Below are 18838 nucleotides of genomic sequence, written 5' to 3' on the forward strand. Positions count from 1 at the left end.
TATAATATAGTATAATATAATACAATGTATATGGTGTATGTATGTATACACTATGTAGAGAGTGAAAATGCAGAAAAATACAATAAATGAAGGAACTAAATATCACCCTGAATCCCTCTATCCAAATATAACCACTTTTTCTATTTTGATGCATTTCCATTGTCCTTTTTTGTTCTTACCTTTTAAAGGGAGTTCATAGGGATTTTTTTTGCATAATTGATATTCTATAAAATTTTATATTCTGCCTTTTTCTCTTTAATGCTGTGCACCTTTCTTTCCTTAAGCCTAAAGTCATTAAAAATCTTCCAAATCTTCTTATTGGTGACAAATATTCTATCACTTATGTTTATAATAAAAAGAAAAAGATTTTAAAGAAGTGTGTGCATCATCATGCACTCCGAGAAGGAGCCTCCCCACTTCGCCCCAAGAACAGAGGCTTGGATGGCATTTCTATGGCGTTACCGGGCCTATGATCCCGGTGCTGGGAGGCCTCATGTAGAAAGAAAAGTGACAATGGCCTCTACTGGCTTTTGGATTAATAGAAAGTGAGAATGTCTGCAGTACTTTACAATCATCTACAAATATCTTAAGAGATTTTCAGTCATCACTGGTATTAGTCATGAGATAGCATTAGTTCCTGATTCCCCAGAAAGTATAGAAAGACCTATTAATTCTGGGAGAACAAGTACATTTGAACTCACATTCACCCTCTAAGAGCTGTACTCAGGATGAAGCACCCAGCCCCTTTTCAACCCTCATCTCGAACCTATTTTCTTAATTTCTGATCTTGTGGTAGCAAGACTTTTTTTTCCAGTTTCACTAGAAACTAAAATGTGTACAACCATAATCTGGACTCTCAGTAACTATCCACATAATCTGTTTTATTTTCATTTAATTATGCTCAGGCTTCCTAAGATGAAAGAGGTAACACAAATCAGATATCTCTATTTTTTTAAGACACAGAATACAGAACAAATAATGAGGCATATATGATGTTTTAGGCTCATGTTTCTTATAGATGTTTCTCAAATTATGCAAGTTAAACTGAGGTATTCTTGCTCTGACGTTTTTTTAAAAGGTACAGATAAGCAAACATCCCTAATTTCTAACAAAATTAGAAAGAGTTTCAACTTCAAGTTTAGTCTGCACAAAACTTTCTGGTAATGGATGAAAGGGCATCCTCCTAATAAATTAGAGAAAACATCACCCGTATTTTCTGTCACAAGCATACATGGATTAAAGTGAGAATGAAACCTGTTGATATGCAAGGGAATGCTCATGTTTTAAAAATAAGGCTTCATTTTTTTAAGCACTTTCCTGTTCACGGCAAAACTGAGGAGTTCATTTAAAAAGAAAAAAAAGTTAAACCCCAGCTCTTGTAGACATGTGAGGTTTGGCAGCGCTTACCAGGAGATGTCTGGCATATATAGCCTCGTTTACTGTCACAGGTGTCATCCATCCATTTTCCTGCCTCTTTGGATTTCCCTCCAATAATAACAACACAGTCAGCCTGTATATTTAGGGAGCAAAGTGGGGAGAGGGAGAGAAAGTGTGAATAAACAATTATTTAAATCATCTCATTAATAAGCCAAAAGCATCCGTCATCCCTAACCTCCAAATTTTAAGATTGTCCTCACTCACCTACAGTATGTTCTATTCATCCCTACTTTCCAAACACATCTCTCACACTGAACTTTGGCTATTTAATTGAAAACCAAATAGAGTTGGGTACATTTTGGAGACATGTCTGAGAAACTTTGCTATCAGAAATTTCATTAATTCCCCAGTCCACCTGCTAACACAGTTTGCACTACAGTTAATTTCTTCTGAGCCTCGCTGCCTCCAGCCTCATTATCCTTTGGGCCTCAACTGTTAGGAACCCCCCCAGTCGTACGTTTCAGAGATTCTCTCATCCCCATGTCCCTCACTGGCTATTTTTATCTTCCATTGTCCTGGCTCAGAGTCTCTGCTCTAGTTCCAAAAACATGTATGCAACAAGCATGTTTCCACCACCAAATGCATTTGAAAAGTTCTCTCCACTCCCTTTATCAAACTATTTAATCTTTCCCTTTTTCAAGTCCTGAAATTGTAGTAACACAGTATGTATTTTGGTCCCATTTTCGTGGAATAGAAACTTTATATTTTTATGCGCACTAAACAAAAGTCTAGAGATAAAAGCAACAAAAAATTAAGGTTTTTTTGTTTGTTTATTTTTTATCTCTGAGGGGTGATATTGCAGATTTTGTTTCTGTTGTTTCTGAATTTCTTCATGTTCTAAAAACTAAACAATTGGGTAATAAAGATTTTTTTTGCTTTACATAAAATTGACCTCTTGCTCCTGAAATCTTTCTAAGCAAACTCTATCTCACTCCGTTCTACTTTAACTTCTTCAGTAAGTTTTCAGTCCTCAGTGATTTAATAAGGATTCAAAGAATTTCTCCACAGAAAATCACTTACCCACCACCAAAATAGATCCACTCTGCACACAGCGACCCAATTAATTCTAGTAAAGATGCCATTTTGATCAGATCATTTTCCTTCTCAAACCTTTTTTCATTGTCCATCTGACAAAGTCCAAACTCTTTCATAGGGCATCTAAATTTCTCTATTTTCTGCTTCCCACCTTCAAAGATTATTCCTTCTTCTTTTCTGCATATAACCCCTGCTACATCCAAAGCCATTTATCCCTGACCAAACCTACCTAGTGCCTTTTACTTGAAGATTTTATTCACCTTGCTCACTTAAAAGGGCCTTCCCCAGCCCCTTACCAAATTCCCCTGATGATTATGTTTTAAACTTCTTGAGTAAAAGACCCCTAGCTGATTCATTTTCCTTCCCTCCATTCAGAAAGGGCTCCACAGATATGTGTTGATGGATGAAATTGTTCCATTCCATAGTAAATTTCTTTCCTCCTAACTACTACAGTGCTTTATAGCTGATGATAATTATGCACTTTGATTTCTTTACTGTCTTCTTTCTTATATAAGACTGCTTTAAGGTAAGAACAAAATCTTATGTTTCTTCGTGTTTTCACAATGCTCAGTACGGTGTTTAACATTGATTAGTAAACTATTCGATGATATAAGATTAAAAGTAGTTAAATAAAGAAGCAATCATCAAAAAAAAAAAGAAGGAATCATCTGTCTCTTGGGTTAAAGTACTTAGCACAGTATTTGACACGTAGTAAGCACTCTGTAAATGTGAGCTTAATAATGATGATGATGATATCTTAGAAGTAGTAATAGCTTCCAGACCTATACCCCAAATACTACAACAGCTTCAAGAGCTTACGGGCAGCTAAAATAGTCACAGGGATATAAAGTACAGCATAGGGAACATAGTCGACAATATTATAATAATTATGTGTGGTGAGATGGGTACTAGATTTATTGGGGTGATAGGTGGAAAGGGTTTGGGGGGAAGGGTTAAAAAGGTGAAGGGATTAAGAAGTACAAAATAATCATGGGGATGTACAGTACAGCATAGGGAATATAGTCAATGATATGGTAATAACTATAGTACCAGGTGGGTACTAGACTGGTCAGGGGGATTATTGCTTCAATTATATAAATGTCTAACCACTATGCTGTACACCTGAAACTAATACACAATGATATTGAACATCAATTATAATTGAAAAAAAAACATACATAAATAAAATTTAAAAAATAATTTAGGGGCAGCTGACACACAAAAAAGTTGATAACTCTGGGTTGCAGTGTACCTTTGATTACAAGATAGGTCCGCACTAGAGCTGGTTTTCCCTATCCCTCACTGCCATCACCACCTGCCCCCAAGCTGAAGAATTCTTAACTGAATTTGTACCCCTTGTCAAGGCTGGCTCAGTCTGCAACAGTGAAAATCTGTAAGAATAAATCAGATCAAAGAGTACTCTGGTTGATTTTTCACAGAAGATGAATCGCTAAGATGATGCCTTGAAGCAAACTCATAGTGTACAGAGAGGTGACCTGAAAGTGATATTTACATCTTCATAAGAAAGACTGCTCCTTCTTCCGGCAGGGTAGCCTTTCCCCCAGTTGGTATAATGAACCCCACGACCATCCGTCCAAAGGAACGTGTGCTCTGAATTGATATCATTCAGCCCAATCCAGGCATTAAAAGTGGAGTCCTTCATCTGATAGGTAAGAAATGCTGTAAGAAAGTTTCACAAGATAATTGTTAATGTTGGGGGAAAATACTGAAAATATTCAAGTATGTTCATCTTAAAATACAAAGCATGCGATTAATGTCTTATTATTTAAAAGCACTTACTCTGAAAACAAGCACATTCTAACCTTAACATAGAATGATTACTTCAGCTTTGGACTTTGAAAAGTTTCGCACAATGCAAGTCTAGGTTTTTTCCGCGCTACGACAGATAGTTTTACAGGTCGTGCCCTGTCCAAGGGCACTGGAGTACTGGGAAAAGGGACACTAAAGTCCATCTCATGCCCCACTCTCCATTTCACACACCCCGATCTGCGTCATGGCTATCTACCACCCTGCAGTAAGAGGGACATTTTTCTAATTCACACACAGACATCCTATGAGTTAGCAGGTATCCTGATTTTATAGATAAGATTATCTGATTAGAATAACTAGGGGGCAAATATAGTTCTTCATCCAGAAAAGTTTTGAAAAATGACCACTATCTCTCAAAACAAGAAGAATTAGGCTGTCAAATAGTCACCACCTTGGAGTGCCACACCAAAAGCGTTGCCCAACTGGGACGCCCCCTGTGCGGCCAACTCCTATGGGTCAGCTGCTGTCCACAGAGTGTGCTGGGACCCAGTGGGCACCCTGATGCCATGTGGTCACATCGCTAGAAGTTCTAGAGAAATTCAGAGACTGTAGAACAAATATGGCCTCTTGCTTCCTTATCAATTCCATGGCACACAGGATGGTGGAAAATATCCAGAAGCAAAAAAAGGCTTGAATGTACATATGCCTCCTGCCCCCTCCGTTAACCCACCCCAATGGCTCCCACAGCAGCGGCCTTGCATGCGAGCAACTGAACCTGCCAGCAGCTATGGACGCCGAGGAGGACAAGCACCAAAGCCACAGAACAATTTTTAAACATACATAGTTGAACACGACTTCTGAATGCAAATAGGAAACTGAATGACTAAGCACTTGGGTTACTAATGGAAAATACAAAATAGAGAGAAACCCCCAGAGGCACAATTATCTATTTATTCGTAAACAATTTCATGGAAGGGCCGCTGCTCCACGCTTACTCTTCTACAGAGTGGTGGATGCAAAGACCACCTTGTTCAGAGATTTGTTTATTTTTCAATTAACTAAAGGTTAAAAAAAAAATTTTTTTTTGTCTGCCAATATTTTTCAGAGAGAGGGAGAACATGGGTGGATGTATATTTTGGCCTTATTTTATTTCCTAAAGATCATAACTTTCACCCCATCCCCAACTCCAAATTAAATGTGGAAAGGCTCTACCTACCAATATTTCAGCGCTGACTTTTTTCTGCGAACAACCACAAAAAGAATTCAACAGCATGTACCTGTTTTGCCAGGAATAATGTTATTTTATGTGAAAATTGTTTCCTTCTGCACATCTCTATTACCTAGGTTCTAATTTTGTTATGCCAGGAATCAGTACTTTGTGGTTATGAGAGGAATTCAATTCTTCTGTTTCTCTGTGGGTAGCTAAGCCCAAAATGTGGTAGGCTAGTTAGAGAAATGTGGATATTAGATTCTTAAAATGTTTTTATGATATGCTATGGTTTGACCCCCTTCTTTCAGTGTCTGGCAAATTGCTGAACTTGTCGACGGTTCTCAGTGAAAGCCTAGTTGATTTATTGTACAATATGTTCCAAGAGAGCAACGGTGGCGTTGATGGAGTAAAATTAACATTGGGGAGAGTGCCATACATGGTTCTAGTGTCTTTTTTTTCCTCCCTTATATATTTTTGAGCCATAACCATTTTTTTCTGGTAAATGATTTTAGACGTCAAAGAATCTTGGAACCAAAAAAGGAATTTAGAAATTACCCAGACCACATCACTCCCCTACAACATTTACATCGATTCATGCACAAAAAGCACTGAGCATCTTCCACACTAGGTACTAGTCAATATATGGGACTCTATAGCATCCGTTTGAGTACCTTCCAGTTTAAGCATTTTCACAGCCCCTTAGAAAACTCATGAAGCAGCCCGTCCAATTGATTCTAATTGCTAGAATGACCTCATCAGTTTCAGCCTAAATCTATTTCCCTATAACTGCCACTCGTTGGTTCTAGATCTTTCTTCAGGAGCCATAGAGGTTGATCCTTTTAAGTCTACATCCTCTCTTTTCCAGGCTATGAAACCTGAGGGCCTTTCAAACAGTCCTCACTTGCTGCTTGCGGTCATTTCTTAACCCTTCATCAGTTTAGTCACTTTTGTCTGAGTCGCCTACAGCTGGTCAACATTCTCCTTAGAGCGACAAGTCACAAATTTAACCTAATATCTATTTCAGATAAGGTGGCCTGAAAAGACCATGCAGAAGTGGTCAGAATCCTTTCTTTGGACAGCAACATACTGAGTTTTTACAATCTGCTACATGGCTATGGCGAGTTTTCTTCTTCAAAGTTCTTGCTTACCCTTATGCTTTATCAAAATGTTTTTATCCATTTGTTCGAAGTTGATATTTAAAAATCAGTTTTATCGCATTATAATGTATGTGGTCACATAATTAGAAGAGCAGTAATTGGGAAGCCATCACTTTTTCAGTGTATTGCTAGCACTACTCTATTCCTTTGCTTCTTTGGGGAGCAAACTGGTTTGGTGGACTCTCAGTGGGATGTAAGCTGGGAGATGCAGCTTGATTCCCAACCCTACATTTCACCAGAAGTTCCTTGACTCAAGGCTCTCTGAACACCATTTTCCCATTCATAAAATGGCGTGATGACACCTGCTTCACAGAGTTGTTCTGACAATGGAAAGGCACTTCATAGGTAAAATGTCTCACAGGGTGCCTACAACTGAGTAAAATGGTTCTCGGTATGATTTTTTTCCCTTTCTACTTTTTACTCTGGAAAACCAAAAAGCCATTTACTGTCAGCAATGTCCTACCATTTTGTGAGGAAATTATGTGTGTAAATGTATCATTGATTGTACAATGGTCTGCATACCTTGCTCTTTTTCATTGCGTATGGATACCAGATTTCCTTTGGATTTTATGCAAGCTTGTCGTGCGTCCTGCCAATTTTTTCTTTCATCTTCAGTAAATCCAAAGATTTTGAAACACTGGGATGGAAGAAAAAGAAAACCATAGGGATTAACTAAAGATAATAGTAAAAAGACTCCTGAAAGACATCAAAATTATTTATGAAGATTATAGCTAACTATCCATTTCTTCACAACCGAATAAAGATCTAAAAAATTAAGTCTGTTTTATTACCCACTAACTTTCTTAGCAAAGTTTTTCTTTTTCCTCTCTCGAGACAACTATTTGGATAATATCTTTATATATATATATATATATATATATATATATATATATATATATATATATATATATTCACAATTTCCATGGAGAATTTGACGTGGGGATCTCCACCTATTCGTGCCTAACATTTTCTACAGTGATGAAGTAAGCAAACGCAAACTTTAAGCTGAGAGATTTGCATTGTCACTGTCAAGACACCTTAACAGTGGATCAATGTCAAGACAGCTACTAATTTTCTTCTTACCTTGTTATTGTAAAAATTCCAACCTTCCTGACAACCTCCTGGGACCGAGGGCGTGGTAGGAATAGCTGTGGCGTTGATGCTGCTATTATGGCGCTGGCAAATGAAGGTATTAGGATAACCACAGTTAATGTCGTTCCAAAACCCTGGCAAAGAACCAAACAGTTAAATTAGATTAGCATGTTTATGTTTAAAAACTCTTTTTTAAAAAATGCATTTATGTATTATAAGGGTTCTCAAAATTGGTTTAGACTACAATCAAACTTGAATTTATACAAGAGACTCGAAAAATCTATGCAATATTCTTTCACTCTTTCACTTGAACTCATAACAGTTCAACTTTACAGAGAGCTCCCTCTGAGCCACGCACAGTCCTGGTGTTGCAGATATATTATCTAAATAGCCAGTAATTGCTAATGATAATAAGTGTATAATACCTAAACTTTATATATACCAAGCATTTGCTTAGTGTTTTAGATGTATGATCTTGTTTAATTTCCTGAACAAATAATTTGTCAATATTCTCATTTTGTAGATAAAGACATGGAGAGAGAGATAAAGGAGATAAACATTCTAGATATTTTCCTTAAATCAGAACATGAAAAAATATTTCATAAAATGAGAAGAAATAAGAAGATTGACTTTGCCATTTATTAGGGTAAATGTTAAGCATCCATTCTCTTTACAATTTGAATGGTTATGCTACTGAAATTATTTTCTCCTTTATTCTCTCTCCTTGTCTTGCCTGATTTAAGGACATAATTTGTTACTCTTAGCCTAGGGAAATAGCAAATGACACATTATACTACAAGCCAAGTAAAAGAATATTTATATATTATTTACCTGAATTTGAATACATGACTACACAGTTTTCATCGTCATTTGCAAAATTGGGTTCACCTGGGGCCCAAGCCACATAATCCACCTTGCTTTCATCCATCCAACTGGAAAAGAAAACCCAGGCATTTAGCAACATTGCAATTATTAGCTGATGGCTACAGCCAAGTGGCGGGAACAGGCAAGTCAGTTAAGAGAAAGGGAGCCCAGATCCTAAGCTAACGGAAGAGAAGATCCTAGAGATAGGTTCTAGAGAGAGGGTTCTAGAAAGTTTCTACAGAGGAGGTTCTAGAGTGAGGCTCTAGAGAAGAGGGGTTCTAGAGAGATTAGCAGGAAAACCCAAAGATGGTTGGTATTTCCCGTGCATTGTGCTTCTCTTTAGCAACCTGATTCCTTGGCTAGTCTGCCTTCTTTTTCATCCTTTCAAGAAGCTGCCTGTAGTCTTCAGGTGAGTGAAGAAACAGAGAGACCCCAGTTATTCCGGAAGTGGGCCAATCCAAAAGTCTTCCATAGTACTTCTTAGGCATGATTCCCACAAACTACAACCACCCATAGAGAGGCTGAAATACGGAGTTTCTCGTGAGGCCCATTCTCCAAATTCCACGTTTACTCTGGTTTTTCCCAGGTTTTGTGGAGCAACGCTTATTTTCACAAATTACAGAAATTCAGAGACAGCTGGAAAAGGACTAAGAGAGCTCTCATTTTAGAGATGATTAAAACAGGTACTTGTTCAAAGGAGCCTGAAATATATCTGATCTTTAAAAATAACGAGTGTGAGTTTAGGTCTTTATTGCTCAGAAATGGCAGCCATAGTCACAGAGAACACATGTGCCTAAAACATCTGTGGATGAGGCTGGAAGACATATCTTCTCTTCCAACTTAGGGGAACGTCTGTATTAATGAACAAGGAAAGACACCCCCCAAATGTACTAATGTCCTCTCTCCCATAGCTTTTCCTGGCTCCTGTATCTAATGGAAAACAGTGCAGTCATTCCTTTGAAGGGATAGCATTTCATGCAGTCAAAAGAGCTTTTCAAAGTTGTGCTGTTAAAGCAGTGAATAAGGTGACATACAAGGAATCTTTGGTTCTGGGCACCAATAAGTCCAAGTAGAAATCATAATTTTTAAAATCAATTCAGTATTTCTATCTATATAATACATCTTCATAGACAATGATTTAGTAATAGGTGATATTATGCCAAAACAAAGACAGGTGAAATTTTGCAAGAGTAAATCAGATTTTGAGTTATTGGAGAATTAGAATGCTGAAAAGATTTAATAGGATTATTTTAAATTCCTTTTTGGTATTTTTAAGGAAGCCTTTTAGATTGAGAATCCTGGAGGATTTTTGAAACTGCATTCAGCCAAAGAAAAGCCTCGAAGTCACTTAAGTGTTTATCATAAGAGCACTATCCTAAGCAAAGTTGTTTCAATTTGATTTACTTACATAAACTTTTTATCCAAGCTGATCAATAAGCCAATAAAATAGGCTGTTTGTGCATCATTCTTGTTTACCTAAAACATGGAGTTTTGAGTTATACTTTATATAATAAGCAAATTCTTAAATAAAACCTACATATTAATGAGGCAGCCTGTGGGACTTTTTCTAAGGAGAAATTCATGCAGAAATTGTGTTGTATATATTCAAAGTTATATTTTCCATAGAAATAAAAAGAAAAATCTGCATACTATATAACAACCTGCATTTATAAAGCAAATACCTTAAGGCATTCTCTATCCTATCAAATGCCTACACAGTAATTAGTTTTTTGAAGACACTCTTTAAAACAAAGTAGCCATTTTAGATTATGCATCTGAGGAAACACATCTTCATCCACGTATATTTGTGTGCAATATTAGGAAATATCCTTGGAATTTCAAACCAAGGTATATCCACAAAGATTAAGAAAGTCAGACTACACTCTAATACTTTTGTAATCAAATGGATTTCTATTCTTTTCATTACTGTTCAGCTTTTTTGTTTCTGCTCTCCCTCTTGCCTCCTTTTTGATGAGGATTTTTAAAGAGAACGATTGAGCCACGCCAGCACTCTTGGAAAAAATTAATTATACCTTTACTGTTAGCTGACAATTTGGGTACAACCAAGAAAGATTTTTATATGAATAATCAAGCTGTACTATCTGTCAACCAACAATTTGGTCCAACTAAGACAGATTTTTAAATGAATAATCAACCTGCAATGTACACAAACCATGGATATAAACAACTGATTAAAAATTGTAATCTTTGACAATCAAATTAGTGAATTCAAAGCCATGAAATATAGATCCCACAAAGGCCAAGCTGAAAAAGTGTCTCTGGGTTCTGTGAGTCTGCACTGAATAGTCAAACAATCAGGTCATTCACTTCTATTATGGCCAATACCCACACCCCCTCCTCTGGTATTCACTTCTTTACCCCGATCTTAGCAGGTTTCAATTCAGCACATACTTTAAAATTTCACCATGGGGTAACAATTGTAAACATTATCTTTGCTTATCCCATGTCACTATTCCATTCTTAAATTAATCATTGTCTTACATATTTCCATAGAAACTTCTTTTCACTTTCACTTTGAATAGAAACAAGATCACCAAAATTCTTCTTGCAAAATCCTCGTGCATTGTCCATGGTTTCCTTCTCTTTGCTAAAATAATACTGGTAGTCTTTGTAAATAACCCAACCATCTTCAGTGACTGGTGGAGCTGAAAAATTCATGAAGAAAGGTGATGCATTTTATTTTGGTGAATTCAAGCATCTGGTATGTATGGCACACAAAAGTGAAAAGGGCAGAGTAGCTATAACAAAGGTATCTGCAACTTTGAGATTCCAGAACAAGCAGGATGTTTCTGCCAGATACAGACTCATTTCCTAAAGCCAAATATCTACTTTCCATCAACTCTGTAAAAACTAGCTACTCTCTCTTCTCAACTAAGGTCCATGCATCATTATTGGGTAAACAAACTCCCAACATTAGTTTTATCAATAGGATCACATAAATGGAAGGATTTACATCCATGCACTCATGATGATCTAGGTTCAAGGAGTAGAAGCTTGAGAAAGCAGTTTTCATCTCCATATAACAAAGAACTTGTAACAGATGGACTTGGGTGTTTCAGTGTATAACTAGAGAACTAAGGAATTCATACACCATATTTTCCCGAAAATAAGACTGGGTCTTATATTAAGGTTTGCTCCAAACAACTCATTAAGGCTTATGTTCAGGGGATGTCATCCTGAAAAAGATGCTAGGAGTTATTTTCTGGTTAGGTCTTATTTTCGGGGAAACATGGTACCAGGAGGGCACCTAAGGCTCTTGCCAAACCATCTGTGCTGTTAGTGGATTGAATAAGAGACCCCAAAGATGTCCCTAATATCTGGAATCTGTGAATATTGCCTCACACAGAAAAAGGGACGTGGTAGATGTGATTAAGTTAAAGATCCTGAGATGGAAAGAATATTTTAGATTATCTGGATGGGACCTAGATGTAATCACAAGTATCCTGATAGAGAGAGGCCGAGGGATATTTGACTACAGAAGAAAGCCATGTGACAAATGAAGCAAGATGACACATTTGTGGTTCTGAAGATGGATGAAAGGGCCATGAAACAATAAATGCAAGGAATACAACTCCACAAGCTGGAAAAGGCAAGGAAACCAATGAATGTGGCTTTAAGCCACCAAACATTACCAAGTTTGTGGTAATCTGTTACAGCAGCCATAGGGAACTAATACATGTGCTAAAGAAGAAACATGTGTCTTTGTATTTGATTCATGAGCCCTTGAGAAATTGTACTAACAATGCCTTATGTTTGTGCATATGAGCACCTGTCTAGAGAGAAAAATCCAAATTTTCATGAGATTCCCAAAGATATTAAGAACCTCTGCTCCTCACTTTCATAAAGTAAATATGTTTTTCATTGTGAGAGGAAAGAGGCGGAAAATATCAATATGGATATCAGAAAATAAGAAAACACCTACTGTCTTCAGGAGCTGGTGTGGGCTCAGGATTTGGTGTTTGTCCTGAAAAACAAAAGAAAATTATTATACTTCTGCTATTATATATCCTTCTGGATTCACTATTTTCATGAGTTGATATAGTTAAAAATTTAATTTCTCTCTTTTTTCCTCCTCCCTCTCTTCCACTCTCCAATTCTCCTATCATGCTATAGAAGAGAATGAAGGAAAACAAAATTAAGAGTTAAGAGATAAACAAAGTAGTTATAATAATAGCCACCAGAAATCACAAGAGAGTTTTCAGGTTCAAGTAGTGTCATATAAAGGGGAAAAAATAGAGCACGAGTTTTGAAGACAGACCTGGGTTTAAAATGCTTACCCTTAATCTTGTCAACTGCAAAAAAAAGTTTCTAATATGTGTCAATAGGTGGGGTAAAATATGTGAGTTATTGATATTTAGAAGGTGCTCAATGGATGTTAACACATCTTATAATTAGCTGTGAAATTACTTACAATATCATTATTTGAAACCACTAAATATCAACTATTTATAAAATATATTTTTCTTCAAAGGATATTTTTATTAAATGTATGTTTCACTACAAGTTAAATGAAATACTTTTCTTTCCAAGTAGTTACTGATCTATCTGAACTTTGTTGGAATCTGATAAAAGGACTCAGATTACCTAGCTTTTGGTTTAGTGTATTCAACAGAGCTACTAATAATATATAAGGAAACTAATCATTGGTAGCTAGAATTTTTAAAGAAAAACTGGCCACTATTTATTCCTCCATTCTGAAAATTTGAAAGCAGGGAGTAAGGAAAATCTAAGCAGGAGTAAGGAGAATAAGCAGTCAGCAGCAGTCTCTCTAGCAAGTCAAGTTGGGACAGTAGCCAAAGCTTCCTGACAGCAGAGGGCAATGTAGTTCCATCTATCTGTTTACAAATGAGAAAGTTGATGTATATTTTGGTTCAAGGGTGGGTCTGTTGGATTGTTTATTTTAACATAAGAACCTGAATCCTCTGACCTCACTCTCTAACTTGGAAATGTGGAAATTTCTGAGTCAAGATCATGACTGACAGCATGCACTGATACATTTTGACCATCATACCATGGTGGGTACAAATACTATCAGGGACCTTAAAACGGTGGTTGTTCTTTGTGTTGAACATTTCTTTGACAAATCAATATATAAGAAATTCAGACTTAAGGAAGCTTTCACCTGACTATCGGAGGTCAGAAGGTGAAAATTCCAAAAAAGAAATCGCATATTCAATACTCTGCTCACAGAGTAGAACACCCACTCCCACCACAGTAGGACCGAGTCAGAAATCACAGCTCATGGGAACTATTTCGGAGGACGTGATTTTGGTCTAGGATTCTCAGTGGCCTTTTGATCCTCCATTCCTTTGGAACATTTATCTGTGGTCAGCGACTTCATTCTTATCCTGTGAAATGATGGTCCCTGCCAGTTCCCTTATTTTGCTATTTTTGTTTGTTTGGTTCCCCTAATGAAGAGAAGATATTGGGATGTCAGGAGGTCAGTTCTTTAAGCTGAGATAAAAGAGAAAACAGGTTATCATACCTTTTTTTATCTGGCAAATCCAGTTCTTAAGATATTCACAGTTAATATCATTCCAGAACATACTAGGATCACCTTTCAAATCTCCACAGTATTCAGTATTTCCATAATTATTAGGTTCTCCATAAGCCCAATTTTCATATGAAACCTGTGTTAGAAACATTACATTGCAATCACTTAACAATTTTTATCAAGCCAATGTCAATCATCTATCCAAACAGGAAAGATATATTTACATTTTGTAATCTATTTACTTTTATTTTTCAAAGCTTGGCTTTGAAAGAAAGATTTATAAACACGAGTGGGAAAGACATAGTTTCATTACATGGAAACTTTTGAAGTTGAATAGAGTATGCTACTGGTTATTATAAAATTTCCTTTACCCTCATTAAATAGAATGGGCCACAAAAGTGGCATTTATATGTAGGAAAAATCAGACAAAGAGCTCCACTTCTCAGTATTAGGAGTTCGTATATTTATAACTTGTTCTTAAGGGATAATATGTGTGATGTTGGAAACTTTCTCTTTATTAGATGGGTAGCACAAAGAAATGCATTAGTTCTTTTTACAAAAGAAACAGGCCTATAACATGTTGCTAACAAAAACTACCAAATGAACAGTAGAAATAGATGAAAGGCTAGGTTTAGGTCCTCTATGGAATTTTCAGCATGGAATCCTAGCCCATAGTGTTTTAGACTAAGCATTATGATTTATTTTCCAGAAATATAATATATAAAATTCAAATGTCAATGGAGCCATCAAATATACCACCTTACCCAAGTTCCTTGAAAAGTTGCTGCTGTGTTATAAGAGGAGATAGAACTGAAATCACAAATCACTTCCTGTGACAACTAGTGTACTAAACATTGACAGCAAGTGCTTAGTCTCTCACTTCTCCATTTCTGAGAATGGAGAAGTCTGACAAAGCCTAATGGTGATTCATGAAATATCAAAAGTTGTTTCCAGATCTTCTGATCTATAAGAGGTTATAAAATATTCAATTTTTTAAAAGTTTAACTACTTGCATATCAATTTTACATGACAGAATAAAGATTTTATTTTATAGAAACTAGTGGAATGAGTCCCCCCCCCCTTTTTTTTTAATCTAGTCAATATGGTTACACCTTGAGTGACTAAGAGAACTCTACTAGGGCAGGGGCAGAATAATGATCCTAAAATAGAATTTATTTTCCATAGAAAAATGTCTCTAGCTATTATGATAACCTTTCTTACCAAAAGTGTGGATTAAGCCAAGGATAATAAATACTATGTGATAAAGTCAGAAAATGATATATTAAATCAAATTACTCACAGGAGAACCATCACTCCAAGTAAAGCCCTCTGAAGGACTTCCGTACGTCAACCCCAACCAAAACAGTTCATGGTAGCTTCCACTACTCCTGCAACATACAAGATATAAAGAAAGCTTATGCAATAGCATGAAACAAATTTGGTCACCTATGAGGACTCGCCAAATTTGAAAGTTACCTCCAAAACATAAATTAGTTAGTACACAGGTAAATTCAATGACTAAGAGTAAGTATTATGAAATAGATACACATTTTGGTACAACCCACAAATATCCCAAAAAGAAGCTACCATTTGAGAATATATCATTATAAAGCATTGAAAGATAGCCGTTCACTTATTCATTTGACAATATGTATTGAGTGTCTTGTACTTTTATAGAGCCATTCCTCATAGGGTTTATACAAAATTAAAGCATTTGGAAGTGAAACGATTTAAAAGGGCTCCTGGATTTGGGATATGCTACATGGACACAAAAGTAGTATCATGAGCCAACAATTTCAGAAATGTAAGAATTTTTTCAACATCATTTAGCACCAAATAGTTAAAAAAAAAGGAGTATTATATACAAAAGATACGTACGTAATTAATCGCCATATTGTTTGCTGTTCCTCTTTATTATTGATACTCGCTAGATCTCCACCCAAAGCTCTACAGAAATCTCGAGATTCAAACCATGTTTTCTTCTCATATTTTCCTTTTGTAAACAGCTAAAAATGATATGGTTTCAGATGTTATTTTACATGTCATAGCGTATCGAATCAAGAAAAAGAATTATTCACTTTTGATGAGATTTCATTTATAAAAAAGCAAGACACTACCGTGGCCCAAAACAATATAATTCTCTTGGCTAAAAATGAATTTATGACTGAATATTTGGGGGGGAAATTGGGGCGATCATTTTGTTGACAAAACCTTAGAAAATGAAATTATTTGATAGCACAGGAGAAATTAGATTAAGATCTTTGAAGCCTTAGGCATATGGGTTAAGCTCATTATCGAAGACAGGATAGATTAGGTTAAATGTGAAAAGTGGCATTGAGATGGAGAAAAAAAATGCAACTTTTGAACAAAGTAAACATGAATAAAGCACATTTTAAGGATAATAACCTCCCTAATGTTGTGCCACAGATTGTTATCTTGTTTAGCTTAAATAATGAATAACCTGGCAGTCTTTCAATATTTCGTTGGTAGTGTCTTTCAAAACTGCCTTGCCTTTTTTGCCTATGGATATATATTTTCACAACTCTTGGAGTACATGCCAAAACAGACACTCGTCTGGCAGAGCATCTAATAAGATGGGTTATAAGCTAAACTCAATTTAATAGGTCAATAACTTAGGGAATATGTCATATTATCCAGAGGACTGCAGTGACATGGAATTCACAGTGACAGTCTGGAAAACACCTATCAGTATGCAAATGATATAGGAGTTCATTGTCTCCACCAGCTTTTATAATTTTTATTCATCTTTTCTGAATAATGGCATCATCACCCAAGGCTTGTGGAGAAAGGGATTTGCTTCCAACGGAGTATGGCTGCCCAGCTGTCATCGAACAACCCAAGGTGACCTTCACCTTGACCCTAACTTGAGTTATCTGGACACAGGTGTCTTGAGTAAGTTTCCATGTCAGTAACCCCAAGTCCCATGAGTACCTTGACTTACTAGACTGTGATATAAGATTTTATTTTCTTAATTCAATCAACTATCAGCTGAATTTTATTAATATTTCCCATATCTTAATCTGTACAAAGATGGTCTGTATATTTCCAAACAAAGCCTACCCCAAACTTTCTAATGAAGCACATGCAAGGGTTTATTGAACATCCACCTGGATAACGTCTGGTGGAAACTTGGTTCACTTCCCAGTTCTGCAGGTTGCTGCTACTTCTCTCCAAATGCTGCGATAAATCTCAGTAGCCTACCACCCTCAGGCTGTGTATAGGATAAACCTGGCCGCCCTGGAGTGACTCAAAAGTGTCCAGAGGCAGCAATCAATACCTGATTGGCTTTGTGTTGGTCCTCAGTCCATTTACAAAATCCTCTCTTGTCTTGGCTCAACACATCCCCTTCTATATAAATTATGCTTTTAGTCCACACCAGCTAATCTGGCTTGAACAATTCATCAGTCTCTATTGCTATTAATGGGAGTTTCCTACTCCACAAGCCATATGCCTCCAGTTAGATATTAAACAAGCTAATTCTGACACACTTTATAGTAATTCAAGTTCTTCATCAACCTTGCCTGACTGTTGTACAAGGCATGCCATGGCCATCTGCCATTGAAAGGATTGAATAACAGAGGTCCCTGAGAGCAGGACTTTTAGAGAATAATATCATTAAGCAGTAGATAAGTTTATTTCTGTATTTGGCTAAATACCACCTTCTCTAGAATGGATATGACTTATGAGAGAGAGAAAAATACCCAATGCTGAATTTGCTGGGGTTTTTGTTTATTTGTTTGGGGGAACTCGATTGCATTAGGAGAAAATGGATGGTCCTGCTTAGGACTGCATAAAGTAACAGCAGAAGATCGATCACACTGTCATTTAAAGGGCACTGAATGGCCAGGTGCCCCTACTTGGCAGTGCCTTCATCTCCCATTAGCCCTAATCATCAGGGGTAAAATCAGAACAATGGAGCGTTATCTTCAGGACACCTCTGTGGCATTAGTATAGATTCCTTTATCAATTCAGTTAACTAAAGGCTAGGGTTCTAAGAACAGAGCGAAAATGAGATGCAATGGGAGACAATGAGGAGGAGAAGAAATTTTCATTAAGATGAAAAGAAATGCGAGCTCAGACTAGTGTCAGAAAGCCTGGGAGAGAAACGGGATGCAGAGAGAGGGGTGATGAATTGAAAGCACTGGAAGAAAGGCTGCTGTGACCTGTGTCTGTGTTGTTCGATATGTTCGCTGGTGTTAAATGCAACTGGTCACTAGCATCAAACCAAGGAGAGCTCTTTAAAAACAAGTGATGTCCTGTACTCCTCCCAGATCAGTAAAACCAGAATTTCTACAGGTGGAGCGTAGGCATGGTGGTTTTGGGTTTTGTTGTGTTTTAATTCCTTAGGTGACCCCTAAAGCTGAAGTATATTCCCAATTCTGTATTAGTTTAGTAATTGTGACTTACCTTGAAACACAAGCTTGTTTTACTGGAGGTGCCCCAATCCTCTGGACATTTGGGTTCGGGTGTTGTTGTGGGTTGCGGCGGGTGAGTTACTCCTTCTGCCCAGTGTTTGCACACGAATTTTGCCTTTTCTTCACATTTCAAAACATCCCATAAGCCCCCTGCTCTCCCAGTTCTCATGGCAACACAGCCTGGTTTTCGCCCTGCATGAAATACATACAGTTCACTCAAACGGTGCTTCTGAAGGTTGGCTATGCTTACAGGAGATGCTCAAACCTGAGGGTCCGATTCTGTGGCCAAATCTACATGTGATGAGAAAATTCTGCAGCATTT

At 36.9% G+C, this 18838-nt stretch overlaps 1 protein-coding gene across 1 annotated transcript in view; it reads right to left on the bottom strand.

Moving 5' to 3' along the window:
- Positions 1-18838, bottom strand: part of MRC1 (mannose receptor C-type 1) — an 82246-nt gene that overhangs the window by 16522 nt on the left and 46886 nt on the right. Inside the window, exons 12-23 of the mRNA XM_081050245.1 lie at positions 18509-18708; positions 15959-16086; positions 15381-15468; positions 14072-14216; positions 12509-12550; positions 11068-11231; positions 9974-10041; positions 8533-8633; positions 7693-7835; positions 7132-7246; positions 3986-4152; positions 1408-1510 (exon numbers count right to left, since the gene is read on the bottom strand). Of these exons, the coding sequence (XP_080906371.1) occupies positions 1408-1510; positions 3986-4152; positions 7132-7246; positions 7693-7835; positions 8533-8633; positions 9974-10041; positions 11068-11231; positions 12509-12550; positions 14072-14216; positions 15381-15468; positions 15959-16086; positions 18509-18708 (1464 nt within the window). The remainder of the gene's footprint in view (positions 1-1407; positions 1511-3985; positions 4153-7131; positions 7247-7692; positions 7836-8532; positions 8634-9973; positions 10042-11067; positions 11232-12508; positions 12551-14071; positions 14217-15380; positions 15469-15958; positions 16087-18508; positions 18709-18838) is intronic.

This window comes from Rhinolophus hipposideros (genome assembly GCF_964194185.1).
Source record: "Rhinolophus hipposideros genome assembly, chromosome: 1".
NCBI lineage: Eukaryota > Metazoa > Chordata > Mammalia > Chiroptera > Rhinolophidae > Rhinolophus > Rhinolophus hipposideros.